The sequence below is a fragment of the Panthera onca genome, chromosome E1, assembly GCF_046562875.1.
Source record: "Panthera onca isolate mPanOnc1 chromosome E1, mPanOnc1 haplotype 2, whole genome shotgun sequence".
Classification (NCBI taxonomy): Eukaryota; Metazoa; Chordata; class Mammalia; order Carnivora; family Felidae; genus Panthera; species Panthera onca.
Window position 1 is genome coordinate 45,702,794 of NC_138352.1, and position 21,943 is coordinate 45,724,736.

Consider the following 21,943-nt stretch of genomic DNA (forward strand, 5'->3'; position numbering starts at 1 on the left):
ATTTTGTTAAGCCACTGAAATTTCTGGGACCGTTGTATTACTGCAGCCTTACCAAACAGAAGTTGGTTGAAGCATGTTTATTCACTGTTTGTTTATAGTGGTGTAAACTTTGGAAACTGATTTAATAACTTGGTACTGTGCAAATCATGCTTAGTGAGAGCCTCTGTTACTTTATACTATCCCCAAGTACCTCCTTTGATTTAGGAGAAAGGCTCAAAAATGATCGGCACTCCACAGGGAAGACTGAATCTGTGGCAGTATAGCTTTGGCATTCAAATAGTTGAATATAAATTGCTGCATCAACATCTAGATAAATAAATTGTTTGAAGGGCAATTAGAGTATTTGAAGAATACATTGTCACATGGAATTGTAACTAGAGCCCCAAATATTCCTATGTGTACTTGCAAACTAAGAGTTTATAAGAAACTTTCTGGAACTGTGACTTGAGAAAACAGTATTAGAAGAAATGCCTAGGGGCACCTGGGTGGCTCAGTCAGTAGAGCATAAGACTCTTGATCTCAGGGTTAAAGTTCAAGCTCCATGCTGGGTGTAGAAATTCCTTAGAAATAAACTTTTTTAAAGAAATTTCTACAATTTTTTTAAAACCTGGATTTAGTTGAGGCTTAAAAAACCACGTTAGAGTGATAAGCAGTTATTGTATCCAAAAAGGTGAAAGATCTGAGTAATCTTTTAGACTGTTTCTTTTGTGTTAAGAAGCCTACCTAATGGGGCTTTCTAGTTGCACCAATTTAAAGCAACACCCACTTGCTCATTTTGAGAAAAACTATAAAGAAAGCTTTTTTCTAAATGCAGATATTTTAGACTGAGAAGCTGAAAATACTGCTTGAGCATATAAATTGTTTTCGGTGAATTCGTGCCATGCCTCTATAAAATTATTATACAGGCTTAGGAACGTATGGATAGAAATACTTCTTACCTCATTACTAATGTAGATATGTTTTTGTGGGGATGGCTTGTTTAAGCTGTTGCTTGCACTGTCCAAACTGAGATCCAAAAGGTTACATAAAGGCTATTGAGACCTGTTTTTCAGCTCTTATTAGAGGAACCGGAAAAGGAAAAATGTACTGGACTATGTTGGGCTGGCAAGGTTCGTCCTTGCCTATGTACTGAGAGTGTCCTACATGTGGTTTAAATTGTGAACAATCCAGACTTCAGAAAATACATCAATGTCAGCCCATTATGACCTGATCAAATTTTCTGGTGGAGTTGGAGGGAGAGGTTATATTTCTGCAGAAAAGAGAGGAAGTTCCTCTAAAGGCAAACATTCTCATTCTCAATCATCTTATATAAAGACAGATTCCAAGACAGGAAATGCAGACTCTGAGCCAAGGGAAAGAATTTTTCTCTCCTGGAGTCTGGATTCTATGGAGAGTAGACAGTAACTTGGAAGAAATCGCAGCTGGTGAGGCAGAGTGGCTCCTGGACACATGCAAGCAGGTGTGAGCCAGACAAGGAAGAACCTCATGGGCATGGGTCTAGATTATAGACTACCCAGAAGTCCAGCATGATGGTACCAACACCAGCCTAAAAGCCGGTGGGATCCTAGAACTGCAGAAGACGATCTGCAACTTTTAGAAATTTCATCTGCAAACCCCACAGTGAGTGGACATTAACAGATACTTCCTTAGACCAAAGCCTGTTATGAACTCTTTGCAGGTCACATTACTTCCATGCAAGAATGGTTCCAAAGACCTGCACTCTTGCACTGGCAATCCTGAGTCCACTAGGCTACAAAAGAATGTAGCCCAAAGAAGCAGAGCAACAGCTCCTCTTCAAAGCTGGTCCAAATGGCAGGGCAGTTGGTTGCCAGCAGGTCTTGGTACCCTATCCCTAAACTGCAGTAATGGCTGATGAAGCGTGAGTAAACAATGAGTCACTTGCAAAGCGTACTACTTATGTTTACAAATATTAGCAATGTAAGTAAGATATTACCCATGACAAAAACACTATAGAGAGAGGGAGAGAGAGAGAGAGAGAGAGACCATGACAAAACTGAATTTTTGAATTAGGTTTAAGTATTAAAAAAAATAACAAAAGCAGGTTATTTTTCCTCTCAGTCAGAGGTTGGCAAACTTTTTCTGTAAAGAACCACATGGTAAATATTTTGGGCTTGTGGGCCACGGAGTCTATGTTGCAACTACTCCACTCTGCAAGTCTAGAAAAGTAATTCTAAGAGTTTTCAGCTAACCTGGAATATCTTTTAAAACAATAAAGAAAAAATAGTCATACTCTCAAAACTTCAAATAAAAAATTTTATTGAAATTATTTCAGGGCGCCTCGGTGGCTCCATCTGGTAAGCGTCCAACTTCAGCCCAGGTCATGATCTCATGTTTCATGGGTTTGAGCCCCACGTCAGGTTCTATGCTGACATCTCAGAGCCTGGAGCCCACCTTCAGATTCTATGTCTCCCTCTCTCTCTCTCTCTCTCTCAAAAATAAATAAATACACATTTTTTAAAAAGATACATTTTGGGGCACCTGGGTGGCTCAGTTAAACGTCCAACTTTGGCTCAGGTCATGATCTCAGGGTTTGTGAGTTTGAGCCCCACACTGGGTCTTGTTGACAGCTCAGACCCTGGAGCCTGCTTCGGATTCTGTGTCTCCCTCTCTCTCTGCCCCTCCCCAGCTCCCACTCTGTCTGTCTCTCTCTCTCTCAAAAATAAATATTAAAAAGAAATTTTAAAAAGAAATTATTTCCAATGCTTGGCAGCATTAACATATACTACTACTATTACTACTAATAATCATAGCTAATATTTACATAGGACTCACACTATTTGTCAAAAAAGGGTAGCATTTCTAGCAAATAAAGCATATCTGCTATTTTTTAAAAGATTTTTTTACGTTTATTTATTTTGAGAGTGAGTGAGCAGGGGGAGGGGTAGAGAGAGAGGGAGAGAGAATCCTAATCAGGCTCAACCCCATCCGCACAGATGTGGGGCTTGAACCCATGAACCATGAGATCGTGACCTGAGCTGAAATCAAGAGCTGGACGCTTAACCGATTGAGCCACCCAGGTGCCCCTGAAGATTTTATTTTTAAGTAATCTCTATATCCAACACGGGGCTCAAACTCACAACCCCCAAATCAAGAATTGTGTGCTCTACCAACTGAGCAAGCCAGGTGCCCGTCGCCATATTTTTTTAACAAAATTCCTTAAAGAGCCAATTATCCCAATTAGGGAATGTACAACATGAATAGAGTTTTAATTTTTAAGAGAAAGAACTAAGCAGGAAAAGGGAGTAATAATAGTAACAGGAAGAAGAAGACGTGGTGAAAATATATCTTTGTAACAGACAATTTTAAGAGCTGTTTTCTGGCAAAATCATATTCTATTGTTATTAGTAATGGGACCTTAAAGATGGGAAGAATTAGCCAAAAACAAAACAAGAAGAATCAAAGAATAAGGGAAGCCAGTCCTAAAATAAGATTACCAAGGGGCACCTGGGTGGCTCAATCAGTTAAGCACCAGACTTCGGCTCAGGTCAAGATCTCACGGCTCATGAGTTGAAGCCCCGTGTTGGGCTCTATGCTGACAGCTCAGAGCCTGGAGCCTCCTTCAGATTCTGTTCTCCCTCTCTCTTTGCTCCTCCCCAGCTTGCATTCTGTCTCTCTCTGTCTCTCAAGAATAATAAAAAATAAACAATTTTTTTAAAAAAATAAGATTACCAAGACTGTATTATTAGATGACTTATTTGGGCCTGTAAAGTGGCCATCATTATTATGCTGTGAAATGAAAAATAATGCTTGTACCCATTGGGTCTACCCACTGGTAGCAACATGATGAGGTTTCCATAGAAACCTTCTCATCTAATTCTGCTCATCTAATGCCCCACCTCTTTCAAAAAGCAGTCAGCAAATGGTCAGTAATATTCATTTTAACAGAGATTTTACTGGTAGGAAGTTATAGTAGAAATCTGTCCTCAATATAGTTTATTAAAGAGGAGACAAATATAAATGAAATAAAAAGATATATACTATTTCTTCCTTTTTCAGAGAATATTTTTAATCACTGAAACAAGCGGAACAAGGGAAAAGAGCCATGCAAATGAACTGTTCCTGGAGGGAACTCCTATACACAGCAGAATCAAGTGCTCCTAATCTTTGGGTCTCTTCGCCCAGAAAAATAACAGTTATCCCCAAGGAAGACAGTAGGGATTGACACGTGTGTATGGAAAACAGGATTTCCAGATTTGGAAAGACGTATTTCAGTGCAAATTACTCTAGAACACTCCTAATCCCCAATGCCCTTAGAGAAATGGTACTAAAAAACTAAAAATGGTATTAAAAAAACACAATTTTATTGAGTTATAATTTACATACTATACAATTCATTTGCTTTGTGTACAATTCAATTATTTCTAGTATGTTTACAGAGTTTCATAACTATCACCATAGGTACAGAGATTTAAGTGTTTGGCAAATCACTGAAAACCTGCGTCTTGTAATTTCAACTTTCATGGTAATTAACTCTTTGAATTTTTCTTTTTTTTTTTCAAGTAATTATTTCCAGAATAAAATATAGTGCTGACACTAGTATATACTTACTAAATTGAATCAAAAGGCTTGAAAATTTTTTGAGGAAGTTTTCATAAATAGCAACAGTGCTGAAAATAAGGCAGTTTCTGAGAATTAAGCTAGTAAAATCTATACTTAGTAGATTAGTTGGTTGTGGGAGCAATCCATAAAACTGCCAGTGAATGTGTAAGTGAGGAGTTTACAAACACTCTGAATCCTTAATTAAAATGAAGATGGGGGTGCCTGGGTGGCCCAACTCTTGATCTCAGCTCAGTCCATGATCTCAGGGTCCTGAGTTCAAGCCCCACACTGAGCTCTGCGCTGGGCATGAAGCCTACTTGAAAACAAACAAACAAACAAAAAAGATGAGGATATAATCTCAGGAGGCAAGGTGGAAGTGGCTGTAATTTGGTCCACAGAAATCTAATCAATTGTCTAGTATACTGTTTAGACAAAGTTTATGTGCAGATTAGCCTACAGAAAGAGAATTGCCAATCTTTACCCAGCATTGTCCAGGAAACAGACCCACAAAACCCATGGGGGTATGAGTTTTCCTGTCTTTGAAGAGGCATACTCTGAGATGGGGCAGGGATTTTTTCAGGCCTCGCCATTGTCTGAATGAAATCTCTCAAAACAATTCGTCTCATTTTGCTTTGATTCCTCATTTACTAAGCAACTGTCTGATATGCTTTCCAGACCCGCCAAAACAGTTATCTTTGGTTTGTATAATTTGAGCATCCTGGCTACCAAAAATTAATCTGTCCCCAACAAATGAACAAATGACTTGGTTTATTTTCTTATTTTTTGCTCTTGTGGACTAAAATATGTTAATCAACTCTGGGACATTGATATTACTATCACACCCTGAACTGTAATAATCACCAAACTAATGTCATCCTGGGAAATCTCGATAAACAGCCAGACTTTTCCTGCTACATCCTGAACTCATCATGGACCCCAGAACCTATAATTTGGTTACGTTCAAATACAATAAAAGGAGCCAACAGAGGAACAAGAATGTCTCATTCACTCTATATTAAATTCTACTTGGGGCGCCTGGGTTGGCTCAGTCGGTTAAGCGTCAGGGTCATGTTCGGCTGGGGTCATGTCTCACCGTTTGCGGGTTCGGCCCCGCGTTGGGCTCTGTGCTGACAACTCGGAGCTTGGAGCCTGCTTTGGATTCTGTGTCTCCCTCTCTGTCTGCCCCTCCCCCACTCACACTCCGTGTCTCTCAAAAATAAATAAAATTTTTTAAAATTAAAAAAAAAAATTCTACTTGTATTCCTCTGAACTGAACAAAATCAGAAATAACTGCATTAAATTGGAAAAGAATAAATCAAAGCCAATTCACAATTTTCTTATTTTTCTGGAACAAAAATGTCTTGAAATTAAAAGCAACTATGTTTAAATCACTTCAGTTATCATTAACATTATTCAACAGATGAACTTGAATAACTCTTAAGTGGAGGTATAAAATAACAAAGTGTGCTAACTAAATAACTATTGAACGAACCAATCAATACATGATATGCCTGCAACTTTTTAAAAAACTCTCATCTCTTCTGCTACTAACTGAATAGGACAGGGCTAGAAACTGAATCAATTTGTTGAAATAGTGTCTTTTTTGGTCAGCTTCTCATTTTAAAAACGATCAGGTTCTTTTGTTTTTATTAAAAGCTCACTGTCAAAAAATATCATTGAAGGATACTCAGTGAAGGATGGTCTGAAAGATAATCTGTCCTTCCCTCTAAAATTTTCAGAGGTTTCTTTTTCCCCTGTGAGAATCTAGACACCCCTTTAAGAATCTGATTACAATTTCAAATCCTCTTTGAAGAAAAAGTACATGCACATATACACAGAATTTTGGAAACCATCACAGAGAGTTCAAACACAACCAGAGATCCTCTATGGGTCCGTTGAGGATCAAATTGAATTTGTATTTTGGGATCACTCAGACGTTTGTAAAATGCACTGTCAACTTTTAGAACTAAGAAAACATGCCATTCTCCTAAACAACCTATTTATTTTCTAATTTCAAAGGCATTTAGACTTTTGAATATACTTGTGTTCCCTTCTTTATCATGACTTCCGGAATGAGCGGAGTGAGACTTGCAGTGCATCTTTAGGAACCGATCAGGATATTACTGCTGGCATTTTGTGTAGTAACCTCACCCTGATTTCACCTTAATCCCTCCCTGCTTATTTTCCCATTCGCCCTGAGTTCTTGGTCCAGTTCTAATAATGTGTTATGGTATCTCTGTAAATTGCCTCACACACATCCTTGGGGACTGTTGCAAACAAATACAGAATATGAAGAAAATCATCCTTAAACACAGGGTGCAGATGTTTTAGCATATTTATGACTGCAGAGTTTTCTTAAAAATTGAACTCATTACTAATATTTTAAAATCCCAACACTTCACATAAAAATCCAGACTTCAGAGGTCTCTCTAAAAAAGTTCCTAACTCCCTGGGCCAGCAGGCAAGAGGGCTCAGTCCTGAGCAGCAACAGTGGTCTCCAGTGGTCACAGTTCTCACACATCCATTTTGCTCGTTTATATTACCTGAGAGGCCCGGAAGGAGTTCATAAAAGGGAACAAACTTCAAGATTTTGCATACACACACACGCTTTTCTCGTTCTTTCAAAGGGCTGGATACATAACAGGCACGTCACTCTTCAAGCCTTCACTGGACCTCTCCTCTGCGGTAGGGCTAGGCAATTAAAGAGAAGCTGAGGTCTGAGTCCTGGCTGACTGAATACAGCTCAAACCACCGCCACTACATCAAGGTGTGTTGAATTGAGCCATACAAAGTTAAGTTTTAAACCGACGGTGGAACGGTACTTGGTGCAAAGTATTTACCAAGGAGTCTAAGCTGGGTTGCCCTAAATTAGACGCTTATCTACGCAGCTCACCGCCTGAGCGCAGGAGAAGGGGCGGGAATACAAAGTCAAGCCTCGGCTCCTGATTGAATCACAAGCCTGAATCACAAGCGGCGGAACTCCTGGACTGGCCGCACTCTCCGAGAATGTCCGCGTTTCCGGAGCAACGGCCAGGTCCCTTCCCCTTTAACTCCGCCCCCGGCAGTCTTTCCCGCCAAAGGCCGTTAACGCCGCAGAGCATTGTGGGACACAGCTCAAGGCTAGGTTTCACCAAAGGCTTTCAAGGCGCGGACTTGTTTTTAAAAGGGACTCATTCCTGGGAAGGTTGACTATCCTTTAAGACTCGTCAGGGATTAGTAGCCCGTTTACCGATGGATCTGTGTTTAATTCTTACCAAACGACTGGTCACTTCACTGGCAAGCCACTCCGCAAATCGGGAACGCGGGGAACTTTTTTCTCCCTTCGCGCGGAGGGTGACGTCGCACGTGCGTGAGCGTACCTATCGCAGTACCCGTTACGCTCTTGCGCGTGCGTACTGAGATCGAATAGCTGCTTCCACCCGCTTCTCTTCCTCCCTCCCCCCATATCCGTGCGCCGAGCTGATAAAGGCGCCATTTTGGAGGGGCCGCGGGAGACGTGGTGTCGCTGCGGGCTCGCTCTGCCGTGCGCTAGGCTTGGTGGGAAGGCCTGTTCTCGAGTCCGCGCTTTTCGTCGCCGCCATGTCGGGAGGTGGTGTGATTCGTGGCCCGGCAGGGAACAACGATTGCCGCATCTACGTGGGTAACTTACCTCCAGACATCCGAACCAAGGACATTGAGGACGTGTTCTACAAATACGGTGCTATCCGTGACATCGATCTCAAGAATCGCCGCGGAGGACCGCCCTTCGCCTTCGTTGAGTTCGAGGACCCTCGGTGAGGCGGCCCGGGGCTTGCGGCCTTGAGGCAATAAGTTGGGAGTAGTTGGGAAAGGCCTTGATACAAAGAATGGGGAGGTGGGCTCTTAGGTTGCGGGTAAGACGATGTCGCCCATGCAGGAGTCGAGTAAGGAGCCGAGTCGCTGTGGCTTCTCTGGTGACTGGGCCCATGGACGTCCCCAGAGCGGACTTTCGGTCTCGGAGCGGGAAACTGAGGCGCTGAGGGCTGGTGTAGTGGTCGGGAACCTGGCGTGCTTCTGGGTGGGGGAGGGGCCATTCCTATTATGCAGCGCATGTGGGCTCTTCCATGCTGGGTGCGCATGTGCGGGGGGCCGCTAGTTCCCGACTGAGTTAGCTGCCCCTCCCGGTCCTTTTTCTTACGCCTTTTGCTTTCTATGATCACGCAGAGACGCGGAAGACGCGGTATATGGTCGCGACGGCTATGATTACGATGGATACCGTCTGCGGGTGGAGTTTCCTCGAAGCGGCCGTGGCACCGGCCGAGGCGGCGGCGGGGGTGGAGGTGGCGGGGCTCCCCGAGGCCGCTATGGCCCCCCATCCAGGCGTTCTGAAAACAGAGTGGTTGTCTCTGGTGAGTTTACTGTTCGTGTGGGTTGTTGAGAAGGGACAGAAACCACTTTTAAGTTTTTCCTTGCGTGAGCAGTGTTGACAAATGCAAGTTTTTGTGATAGGTCTTAAATTAGTTGCTCGGGTAAATTTAGTAACAAGGAACACTGTAGTGGAGATATACCTGTTACCACGTAGTTATTTACTATTAGGTTGAGTACCTAGAATATGAAGATCTTTGCTTTGCAAGTAAGTTTGGACTCTGGATTCCAGGATCTTAGCAGCTCTTAACCTAGGATCTTGAGTCTAATTAATTTTAAAGTAGTTTTTGTTCTAGTGTAAATTTCAAGTTTAATGTGAAATATAGAGTGAGTGGTGTTGAAAAAATACCTTTTTAGGACTGCCTCCAAGTGGAAGCTGGCAGGATCTGAAGGATCACATGCGTGAAGCAGGTGATGTATGTTATGCTGATGTTTACCGAGATGGCACTGGTGTCGTGGAGTTTGTACGGAAAGAAGATATGACCTATGCAGTTCGAAAACTGGATAACACTAAGTTTAGATCCCATGAGGTAGGTTTTTTACACTTACTCTTTTCTTTGGCCAGAATTGGAAACAGTGGTCTTAACAGTGGAATTTGAAGGTAAGATTCAGGCAAGGGTGTCCAAGTAAAGTACCAGATTTCTGGTTTTAGTTACATTGTATTCGTTCAGCATGCCTGAAGACAGGTGAAAGCTTAGATCTTTCAATCGAAAGTTCTGTCTATTCAATAGGGAGAAACTGCCTACATCCGGGTTAAAGTTGATGGGCCCAGAAGTCCAAGTTATGGAAGATCACGATCTCGAAGCCGTAGTCGTAGCAGAAGCCGTAGCAGAAGCAACAGCAGGAGTCGCAGTTATTCCCCAAGGAGAAGCAGAGGATCACCACGCTATTCTCCCCGTCATAGCAGATCTCGCTCTCGTACATAAGATGATTGGTGACACTTTTTGTAGAACCCATGTTGTATACAGTTTTCCTTTACTCAGTACAATCTTTTCATTTTTTAATTCAAACTGTTTTGTTCAGAATGGGCTAAAGTGTTGAATTGCATTCTTGTGTAATATCCCCTTGCTCCTAACATCTACATTCCCCTCATGTCTGATAAAATGTATTTTAAGTGATGTCATAGACAGGATTGTTTAAATTTAGTTAACTCTCCATGCTCTTCAGACTGTGATATTGTGTAAATGTCTATTCTGCTCTGGTTTGTGTGAACTGGGGATGTTGGGGGGTGTTTGTGGTTATCTTACCTGGGGAAGTTCTTATGTTTATCTTGCTTTTCATGTGTCTTTCTGTAGACATATCTGAAGAGATGGATTAAGAATGCTTTGGATTAAGGATTGTGGAGCACATTTCAATCATTTTAGGATTGTCAAAAGGAGGATTGAGGAGGATCAGATCAATAATGGAGGCAATGGTATGACTCCAAGTGCTATTGTCACAGATGAAATTGGCAGTATTGACCTTATACTAAAAGGCAAGGGTTTAAAGTGATTATATACATCTACCTTAAAACACTTGCAAACATCTTATGCAGTTATCTTTAGCTACAATTGCTTTGCTCTTTAAACCTTGGCAATTGTGGCAAATGTTACATTGCCCATTTTGTAACAATTTATTTTGCTCCCTTCCCCCTTTTTTTGTTTTAATAGGGACTAATGTGGGAAGAACTGGCTAATTTGTCACAGTGCTTAGTTACAACTGTTAATGTGTGACCTGCTGTTGGTGTACATGTGGGTACAGGGTGTCTTTAATTCCAACCAGATAGAGTATAATATCAATACTGCTAAATCTGCATGTCCTCTGTGTGACTGATATAGCATTGCTATTTCATTTTTTTAAGACAAAATGAAAGCAAAATAGAGAATTCCAATGTATTGGTGTAGATAATCTAGTTGGGAATACTTTTTAAGTCTCACCTTCCCCTTTTAACTAATATTCATAATTGACTCGTTTAAAACACTTTAATTTACAAATTAAATTGCAGATGGGAGCATTAGGTTTAGTTTAGACTTAGGGTGGGTAGCAATACCAGTAAACTTTTCAACTACATAACTTTTTGCAACCACAAAACCTGTAATACGCTGTACAGTAACAAGTGTTGGCATTATCAGTTGAATTGTAAATATAAAATGCTTCTTCCAATTAGTCTCTATGATGATTAAGTTTCTAAAATTTATCTGAACACCATTCAGAAACTTGTTTTGGGGAATTTGATAGTTATTGATGTACATCTGTTAAACTGATGACAGACATAACTCATCATTCCCCAGAAACCTTTTTTGATTACAGTATCTAACATTTTGCCTCCTCTTTTTTGGTTTTGCTGGTTATAAAGGTTTGGATTGGAGAGGGCTCACTGGATCCCAATCCTTGGAGCTGGATCATTGGATTCAAATCATAATGTGGATAGGATAGGGAGGATGAATTACAAGGATTCATGGAGCGGGATCAGATTACCAGGAACATAGGAGTGGATTCCTGCCCCAACCAAACCGCATTCGTGTGGATTTTTTTTTTTTTTTTTTTTTATTCAACTTAATTGGCTATTCCAAAGATTTTTTTTTTTCCTATTTTTGACGATTGGAGCCCTTAAGATGCACGATGGAATTGTGTTTTGCATTTTTTGGTAAAAGGAGCAAAGCGAGGACCTGGAGATAATACGCTGGAGCAATCTCCTTGGAAGGATTCAGCACGAGTAGATGGTAAACATTTAAAGGGGAAAGGGGGGGTTTGTTTAAAATAGTAAATCAGTAAGTCACTTCTAAATTTAAAGAACAAAATTGGAGTTGAAGAATAAGTAGGTTTCCAATTGGCTATTGCCGTTTTTCTTTGAAAAAAAAATAAACATTTTTTAAAAAACTATGCATGGTTGTCCTTTTTCCTCTTCATGTAAAATTTTAAGTGGGTGACTATCCGTTAATACTTTGATAAGATACTGATTCTCGTGTTATGTATTAGTAAATTAAAGCTTCTTGAAAGGTAATTTCTAATAAATGATATTAGCCATCTCTTAATGTTAATTGTGAAAGTCTTCAGGGAGATAAGAAGGAATTTGGTGTATATAATATGGTAAATGGGATGATCTAGTTTCTGAAAGATAAGTTTCCCGTACTTTGACAAAAATGATTAGAAATTTATAGATGTTTATTTTTTGGTGATAATCTAGACAGCATAGGTTTTTGTGCAAAATTTGGGTAGTGACTAGTTAATGTTAACTTGGGGATAGTGTTGGAGATTGTCAAGCTCTTCTCAAAAATTGGTAAGTATTAAATGTTCAATTCACAGATTAAAAACAAATTACTTTGTTTTGAAATGTGAATACTACACTAGAATATTAACTGCTTATATTTGAGTGAATTATTGTTAATAAAAAGCTGGGCTTTAAAATTTTGCCTGTGAACCCTTGTCAACCATAAGATTATTCTGTATCCAAAACCTACCAAAGCAGTGATTTATAGCTTAGTCTGCTATTTCTTGTATCTTTTTACTTGACAGCCCCTTGGTGCTAAATTTTCAGTGAATTGGGGAAGTAGATTTTTAGTTAAAATCCCTAATCTTTTTCTTTTGATTTCCTCATAGCTAGTCAAAAACCATCAAAACACATTTTTTGCACCCAAAAGAAATAACTAAATCTTGACATTTGCCTTGGATGCTAATCAGAGTTGGAAGCTGAATTTAAGACCACTATGCAGGTGACATAATTTCAGACCTAGAAAAAACTAGACCTGATCTTGGTGGTAGAGGAAATGGGCCCCGAGAGAGATTTGCATAAGGGCACCTAACCAAAACAAGTAGATGAGCCTTGTGGAATGTAGGGAGGAAGGGAAGGGATCTTAAGTTCAAAACAGATTCTTTATTTAAGTAAAGAACTTGGTATAGACTAAGAAAATTACTAGTTCTTATGCAAGAATTTAAAATCCAATGTTCAAGAAGTGGAAAGATTTTTACTATTAAAACTGACAAGTTCTGTTTTATGTGTAGAACATAAGTATTTTAAACAACTAATTTTGGGAAGGTTAATGTGAGCTAGGCTTAAGCCTGTGTTCATTGAATGTGTTGGAAATCAGACCAAGATGAAAATGCCTTCACTCAAGATTGAGTGCATTAAACCTGAGTTGAAAGATGTACTCTACTAAAAATCGTAGTAGTTCCAACCTCAGAATTGAAGTGAGATGAGAAATGTGTCATAAATAGGCTGTCTGAAGATGAGAGAACTTGACTGCATATTTATGAAAGATAGAGGGGTGCGGGTCCAGACCGCTGGAAGCTGTGAGGGGAGATGTAGGCTTTGTTGTTTTTGTTTTGTTTTGTTTTTTCCAGTCTTAGGAAATGAGTCCTAAACCTCTCCTGTTTTGGCAGCTACTAGAAGAAAGTCATATTGTGTTAGAACTAAAAAAGCTGCCCTGTAACTAAAAAAGCTGCCCTGTATTGTTCCCCTTTTCTCTCCCTATTTGTGTCTCCTTAGAATAGTGTAGGGAACCTATAATTAGTTTGTTATTTTCTAACCAAGGAAAAACTCCTCTAAGTCTTTCTAAGAAGCAATTATTTTTCATAACGTCAGATTGAATAACCCACCTTGCTGTTCAGCCCACATCCTTCTGGAAACAAAAGGTAAGAAACCCATTTTCTGATTCGTAATTGTTTGGGATCTGAATTTTATTTTAAAATTTTGTTCAATAATTTTTTTCAATTTTGTATAACAGATTTTCCTCATTTAAAATGTTTTTTTCTCCTAAGTTTTATACTTTTATAAATTTTGAGTGTTCCCATGGACACTCATTGTAGTGTTTAAGTTGAATAAGATTGATTTAGAATTTCAGCTTTCTCAGTTTTATCTTTGAAACATCTTGCTCATTAGGGCTGACGTGGGGTTTTTTGTTTTTTTTCAAGTTTTCTGTGTAGATGAACTGCGTCTTTTCACTTTGTACATGAAGCGCTGAAATTACAAATTAAGTTATATGTATGTATTTTTCATAAGTAGTAGTAAAAGCTATTAGGCTGAAGTTCTGTTGTTACATAACCATCCTTTGGTTTCACTTAGTTTTATCCCGGTATAGAGTGCAAAGGCAGAAAACAGGTTCACAATCTCTTATCCAAAAAACTCTGAAAACAAAATTTGTTGTTGAATGTAAAACCTGACCAGAATTGATGGCTTCATTTTGCACTTTCTGGGGCTACGCTGTCTTCTGCAGAAATATTGGTGTTTTGTTACACAGTTGCCATAGGCTTTGCTGAGGGTGTTACATGATACAGGGGCTATATACCATATATTTTAATATTATAAAGTGAAAATGACTCTAAATTTCAAATACATTTGCCTCCACAAGTTTGGGTAAGAGATTGTAGAGCTAATAGAATGAAGAGCTAAACCTGTATAACTTTGGGCTTGTGAGTGAAAAACCTGTTAAGTGTGGATCCTTTATTGAGATGTAAGTTCCCCATCTTTTTAGGCTGAAGCAGCCACGAGAAAAAAGGTATGACCCACATTTCTTTATATTCTGTCGCTGTTGTGGACTCAACAATTGTACTCCACTGAAGGAAATTCTGCCATCCTAGTGTATGTAGTGGTACATTTTATTCTTGGGGGGTAATTTTTTTCAGTACTTTACAGGACTTTATATTGATCAGTCTGATCCTATAGGAGAAGCTGGGATTGGCATGAAGTAATGAGATTATAAAGAAGCATCTGTTCATTGTGTTCATTTTGATTGCATATTGAACAAATAGCAATCCTGGCAAAAACTTTAAAAAGAGGCCCAGGAAGTTAGACTTATTCCCGTGATTGAGGACTTTGGGGATGCTTCTTGATTAACTTCAAAAGCTATACCTGACAGGCTTACATTAAAGGTGGTTGTGATTTTGTAGGAATCGAATTTTTGTTACAAAAAGCACTTGATGCTTCTGAAAAAATAAATTGAATAAATTAGTCTTTGTCATGTAGAAGTTAATTTAGGCAGAAATAACCTTATAATAAACATTCTAATAAGTTCTGCAGCTGGGTTATTGGGGAGAGAAAATTTACACTTAACGCATACCTTTGCATAAGGTGGTTGCAGTTGTAGGTAGGTGTGCAAAACAGATAGATGAAACAATACTTAAGATCTTGAGTTCTGCAGATCCTGGGTGTTTGTCTTTATCTCTTAAGCACAAAGGAGTTAACGGTCAACAAAGTTAAATGTCTTAACTCCTATAATTTAGGACTGTAATCTGTCAACTATTGATAGAACTATCGGTGTGAAGATAGTGGAAATTGAGAGCCTCTATAGAATGCTATATTCATCTTCACCAAATAGGAACAAAACCACTTGTAGGGATGCCAGATGTCTAATTTTCTTTCTTTCTTTTTTTTTTTAAATATTCCACTCCTGTTTGAATAAATGCTAGGGAAAACCGTATGGCCACTAGAGGGGGCTATTACACAAAATCAACCAGGAAATTATCCCTACTGTAAAACATCCCAAAGCAAGGTGGAAAGCAACTGCCTTAATCCTATTAGCTTCAAAGTTAAGTGGGGTTTTTTGAGTAAGTTTCCTTACTATAACTTTACCTTTTGCCTTCCCATCTGTTGAGTAGGAATCCATTTAGGTCTTGAATAGAGATTTACTAGTACTGAACGAACCTATAAAGAAAAATATGTCTAGGTTTGGGGACTTAGGAGAAAACGCTGTAGATGTGAATTTGCTTGTTTTCCCTTGTACACCTACAGGTATAGATCAGTAAGGCCAGAAGTATAAGAATTGGATACAGGAGTAGATGTGCTACACAAAGCAATCTAGGCATAAAATTGGTCCTATACTAGGAAAAACAAATATGTATTCTGGGACCTTTATTGCTTGTTTATATGGCGTGAAACAGGTTTCTGGAATCTTCTTTCTTAGCATTACTGAAAGACTTAATGAGTATTAGTGTGTCTTAAAATCCTGCTTATTCATCAGGTTAACTGTTTACATTTGTCTGTTCTCTAGGCTTTGCTTAACTAGACACAGTATCTTGTGACCATAAAGTCTGTACACATAGTTCTCTTGTCATGTTTACTTAATGCCATTTTATATTAAGAAAGCTTAAATTTCAGCATTTGTCATTCCCATCATTCCCCTCTCTATAACCTTATATTGCAAAAAAACTCAAAGGACACAAACTTAACTCTTGTTTAAATTCACTATAAAAATACTGTTAAAAATTTTTAGGTCCAGTCGATGATACAGTTTACTCAAGAAAATGGGTATGGGAGCACACACCTTAAAACATTGATGTTAGAAACTTGTATGCTTTGAAGAATAAGATTCTAAAAGAGCAAATAAAAGTATTTTTCAAGAGAGAGCAGAATCAAGTTTACACAGAGGTTGCCTGCTTAACTAACATTTTATGTGGCAAGTGTAGCCACAGAAGGTGGTTGCTGACTAGCAGGCTTGGTGCAGGTTGGGTTGAGAGGACTCTAGGTTGATTATGCCTGTGTCTTTAATCTTAGCAGTGTTAGCTATGGGGTCTCCTTAGCCGAACTTGTGAAGAAGCACTCTGAAACCAAAATTGTACAATTGGAACTCCAGAATTGACTTTGTAAAAGAAAAAAGCTGAACTTGGAGATTGTAAATTGCCAGAGGCATGGTAGAATTATGTCCTGAGGTGCTATTAGGGAAGCCTTAACACATAAAGTTTGGGATAAGTTTTCAAGTTGTGGCAACGATTAAGGTGTAAAACTTAGGAATGGACTGCTGTATGGGTCAAAAGACAACCGACAGCCTTTAAATAGGACTTGGAAGTACTGGGCTGAATCTCTCCTGCCCTTAGTGGCTTACTTGGAAATTTGAGTTAACAACATCTACTGTATGGTCAGTGAATTGTAAGTGTGGTTAGAATTTCATTAGTATCCTCACTGCAAGCCCCAACTGTCCACCAGCCACTGTTGGTAGGGTGATTTTTTTTTTTTTTTTTTTTTTTTTTTTTTTTAATGAGAAATTTATCCTGTCACTCCCTACTAGAGTATTTTGAAACCTCATTGCTTGGAGGTTAGTCTTAGAAATAAGGCACCTGAGGCCCTTGGTAACCTAGCCCCCAGCCTACCTTTATAGCTTCATCTCTAGCCCTCCCCTGATAACGCTCCATATCCCAGGACGTGGCGTTCCCTAGCATTTCTTGCATTTGGTCCTAGTGGTTTTTTTCTCCTGCAGTGCCTTCCATCTCTTCATTTAGAGAGATTTAACATTGGATAGTATGTCAAAAATCACCTCCTGGAAACTTAATGCCCGTCATACGGACAGAATCATTCCTTTGTGTGTGGACACAGACTTGTGTGTGTGTGTACCTTGAGTATAGCTAGGTCACCTAGCTTGCTTGCACTATCCAGCCATCTACTTCAACTTCCTTGTTTCATGAATTTTAATTTCCTGAGGAACCAAGGTGGTGTCTGGCACGATAGTCACTAAATAAACTTATTTGAATGAGCACTATTGGTCCTTCCCCTGTTCCCACAGAGTATTTCTACTGTATCTTAACTTTTGCCATTCTGTCTTGATTATCAGTGAGTTGTTTATGTATCTATCTTTTCTAACAGGTCATAACCTTTCTTCCTCCCCCTTCCAGGTATAGCACAAAATAGCTATGCACTGAATAGACACTCAAGATAATCATTCAATTGCTTTGGAAGAGAAACCTAGAAATTTGAATGATTTCCCATTCTGAGTATCTTGAATAAGTAATCAGTAAATATAGGTCTATATTTTTTCTGTGTCTAAGTTGGGAATAAATCTTTGTTATTGATTGTGTAGTAGTAGAAGCTAAATATTTGTATGTAACATTAAAATATCATTTTCCATTCTGTGACCTCCTGGAGTGTTTCTAATTATTTTTGGAGACTTTTTTTTTTTTTTTTTTGAGTTATAAAATAAACCAAAAGTGACATCCACGTTTTAAGGCGTGAAATGTTGGCTGGCACTAAAAGACAACTGAAAATGGTTCCTTTGTCCTCTAAAACTAGGTAGTAGAATTGCATACCACTTTCTGTGTAACCAGTTTTTAGCCCAGTACCATTGTATCTACAACTTGAACTAGAGCTTATTTGCCAGATAAGTTCAAAATGCTGTTCAGTTTTGTGTTCCATCTCCATTTGCCATACCAGCATCCTTATCTATACACCCAAATTCATTACTGAAGTGTTTTAGATGATTTCATGTCAACTCCCTTAATACGAATCAACAATAGGTCTACCTTTCCAATTTATCACTATTCTCAGTCACATCTTCCCTTGCTCTGGTTGATTTGGTAAATAACGGACCATGCTTGTTTTTACTTTTGTGTGTTTGTAGACCTTTCTCCTTCCCTCCCCATTAGTCACCCTGAAGCTTCCAAGTCCTGATCATCCTCTGTTAAACTTCATTCCTGAAACTATAAACTTCACATTTCTTCTCTGTGATGCATTTAATCTCACAAATTTATTTTATTACTATTGGAAGTTTTGTGGTTTTTTAGTACCCAGTGAGGTTTCTGTAGAAGTATTTGTATCTCCCATTCAGCCAAATGCAGTGCTGAAAGAACTTTTATTCCTTAGAAGCAACACACTATAGAAGTCTATTTCACAAGCTTGGGTTAACTGGTTGGATTGAGAAAACTATTGTGTTCTTAACACTGCATCAAATAATGGCTCCTCAGATGTGAAACTAGGAAATTCAAATTTAACTTCTAACCTAATCCAAGTAACTTTTCCCATTATAATGTTGCCCCAAGATCAGTCTTATAAAGTCCAGAAGAAAGTTGTTTTTGTTTTTGTTTTTTTGGTAAGCTGTGCACACTCTGAGAATAGACCATCAAGAATTGATGCTGTTGTCTCCCTAAGGGTAGAATGGTTCCCTCCTGGTGCTTCTTCCTGTGTCTCCTTTTTACATCATTCTTAGTCATGATTCTTAACAGAAGAAGCTTTAAATTACTTCCAGACTTTGTGGTCATACCTCAATGAGAATTCCTGCAGATTTCCCTTTGGGGTTGGATTCTTTTGGTGGTTATTTATCCAAAAAGGCATTCATATGTGAAGATTTATATAGAATTTAGGAAATGGGTAATATATTTCCTTGGTTTGGGAGAATCTTAACATGACTTCGGGACCCTGCCCTGGTTAATTGTCTCAAAGCCAAGAGACTCAACAAACCTCTCCTTCACTACCAGCATCCCCGTTCCTTTTGCCTCTAATTGAACCACCCCTTCGTGATCAGCTAAAGACTTAAGCATTCTTGGACTAATTGCACTATAATTCTGCTTTGCTTTTCTTCACATTTATATATTGTTGCATATGATGTATGCGCTTGCATGTTGCTTTTAATCTGTTGTATAATTGTTTTGTGTACATATATTTCCCCTGGCTACATAGTAAACTGAGCAAGCACTGTTAGCTTTTTGACACTTCCAAGATGCTCATATTGCTAATGCCTTAATGTTTATGAATAAATCTGTTCATAAAATCCTATACAGGTGCACTGCATGGCTTAAGTGGTATGGTCCTCTAATCAGATTGGGCTTATTTCCAAAGTAGTGACTTCAAGGGTTCATGCCCTTGCTACCTTTTTTAAAGGAAAAATGCAAAGGCATTAAATACCTTATTCTCAATGAAAGTAGTAGTTAACTATTCCATTAAATACTTTGATTCATTTTAATCTTGGAGTGGTATTAGCCTCATTTTGCAGTTGAGATAATAGGCTGAAAGATACTAAAAGTGACAGGCCCAGAACTTGAATCTTGTGAAAATTTGTTCATTTTACTACCACATTGCTTTTTTTTTTTTTTTTTTTTTTTAAAAGCTAGCCTGCCTTTTTCTGTGGTGGTTTCTAGGGGCTTAAGTGAAAATCACCTGTAATATCCACCTGACGCCACCAGGGTGTCCCATGGTGCTGTCTTTGATCCATGTTTTAGTCTTCCGTGGCTGTGGCCCAGAGCTCAGCAGCAGGAAGGTCAGGTGATCCCTGACTTTCTAGTATGCAGTGCAAAGCCAGCATCAGAAATGCCCTTGCCCTCTTTTAACTCCTACTAGTCAGGCTGGCCTCAGGGCACAACCAGGGCTTGGCTAGCCACTCCTAACTGGGGGCAGGCCACAAAGGACAGTAAGATAGAAAAGACCCTGTGAATGGGTAAATGTCCACAAACATGCATTTGTTCTAGTAGCTGAATATACACTTAACACAAATTTGTATTAGTGAAAAAGATCCACTATAGAAAGATTGAATTGCTTTACTACTCGGGGTAGATGAATTTTAAAAGCCAATGTATGGCGACTTCAGTAATAGTCTGCATTACACTTAGCCCTGAGTATGTATACAACTTCTTAGGCATCCGTGTTGATATTTAACAATCCTTTATGATGATCTTTGGTGTTAAAGCTATAATTTATGTGAGAACTAATGAGGTGAAGTCTAGTAGTAAAGAAATCAAATGCTTAAAAATTTTTTTTTCCTTCCAATCCTTTTTAAGCACTTCATACAAATGTCTGTGATTCTTTTCAAGTTTTAATTTTCTCTACTGGGAGGAGCTCCATAAAAGTATGTGCCCAGTGACTAGTACAGTTCCAGACATTTAATAGGTGCTCAATTAATACTTATATATTGAAATAGCAAAACTTCCATAATAGCTATGGGATGGTTATACATGAGCCATTTCTGTAAGGAGAGAGTTAGTGAGCACTTTGATTTGTCTTTAAGCTGATTACAACCCTTTATGAAGTGGGAAAGTAGTCCCTGAGAGGTCCTGGACTGCCTTGCAAAATATGAATGAAATAAGTCATTCTGGGTAGAAATTAGCACAGCCTGAATTTGACCTTAACCATGCAATATCTCTAAGATTAGGTGTTCACAAGGGCTCTTAGAGCTACCGGGATAGGCTTACTAAGTTAAACATTACTGATGGCAGATGTTGGGTTGGTAGTGCCCTTTTCCCTTACTGCTGCCTGTCTTCCCAGTGTGTCCCCATCCCCAAATTCTTGTGGTTTTAAGGAAATCACTGGAATAAATCCTAAACCTATCTGTAGTAGTCCAGCACCCTTTTCAGTTTTCTCATGTCTTTGGTGAGAGGCTAATCACAGATTACTGTACCAATTTGGACCCTTCTGTCTGCTTTGCCTAAGTGATCAGAATAACTGAGCTAAATTAACATATCAAACATATGGGGGCTTCCTCAAGCTTCATGAGTTTTTCTGAGTGTACTGTGTAGGGGACTGGATGAATAATTGGGAATAAAAGTTACTAGTTCCAGTGTTCCTGAGAAGCATCACTAAAGGATTTTTTTCATCCCTTAATTATAATTCTATAAATGCATTAATAGATTGTTCTGAAGATGCACTTCCATATATGAAGAGTAAGTATATTGCCTTTCCTATCTAAAGTGCAAACTACTAAAAGGCAGAAATGTGTATCCTAACCCCCAGAATGCCTGTTTCTGGGATTACTTTATACCTACCTGATGCTCCCAGAAACTTTTTCACCGGCTTAGATTGACTATTTGTGATTAAGTGTTGAATGAAAGGTGAGAGAAAGTGAAAGGAGAGGTGGGGCAGGCAGAGTAAGCTGGAAAAACGAGGAAATAGCTGGGAGCTGAAGGGGGGTGGGGGGTACTTATGTAAGGTCAGTAAAACAAAAAGAAGAGGACAGGGTCAGGCCTTGGGGCTAGAGAGCTAATTCTGTCAACTAGTAGAGATTTGTATGCTTTGTTGAAAAGATAACTTCAGGAGAAAAATCTAGATTCTCCCATCTTCCCTGTTTACCAGAGTAAATTGTTCATCAAGTCAACCTACACTGTCTTCTAGGGATTCTGGTCCTCTTCAATTCTAGCAAAGAGCTTGTTGTCTCTGCTCAGGCAATCAAGGATACAATGTTTCGAGTAGTATTTGTGGATAGCTGTAAGCTTGATGTTTTATTCACAGCTTAAGGAGCAACTGTGGAGTACAGCTGTTGTCCCTATGTTGAGCTTTAACAGCTTGCCAGGTTCCTGCACCTGCTTGTAGGCCTGGACCCAATGACTGAGCTTT

At 39.0% G+C, this 21,943-nt stretch overlaps 1 protein-coding gene and 1 long non-coding RNA gene across 2 annotated transcripts; one reads left to right on the plus strand and one right to left on the minus strand.

The window, feature by feature from the left end:
• Positions 1-4,300: 4,300 nt before the first annotated feature.
• LOC132687906 (uncharacterized) lies at positions 4,301-7,880 on the minus strand. Its single transcript, XR_009614334.3, has 2 exons — positions 7,815-7,880; positions 4,301-7,251 (listed from the first exon to the last, which is right to left on the minus strand). It is a non-coding gene; the product is annotated as an uncharacterized LOC132687906 (long non-coding RNA).
• Positions 7,881-8,014: 134 nt separating this feature from the next.
• On the plus strand, positions 8,015-9,777 carry SRSF1 (serine and arginine rich splicing factor 1). The gene is given in 4 exon segments (XM_078437354.1): positions 8,015-8,333; positions 8,743-8,927; positions 9,301-9,479; positions 9,482-9,777. Coding segments are annotated over 4 exon segments (606 nt in total). The 5' UTR covers positions 8,015-8,139; the 3' UTR covers positions 9,530-9,777.
• Positions 9,778-21,943: the final 12,166 nt, after the last annotated feature.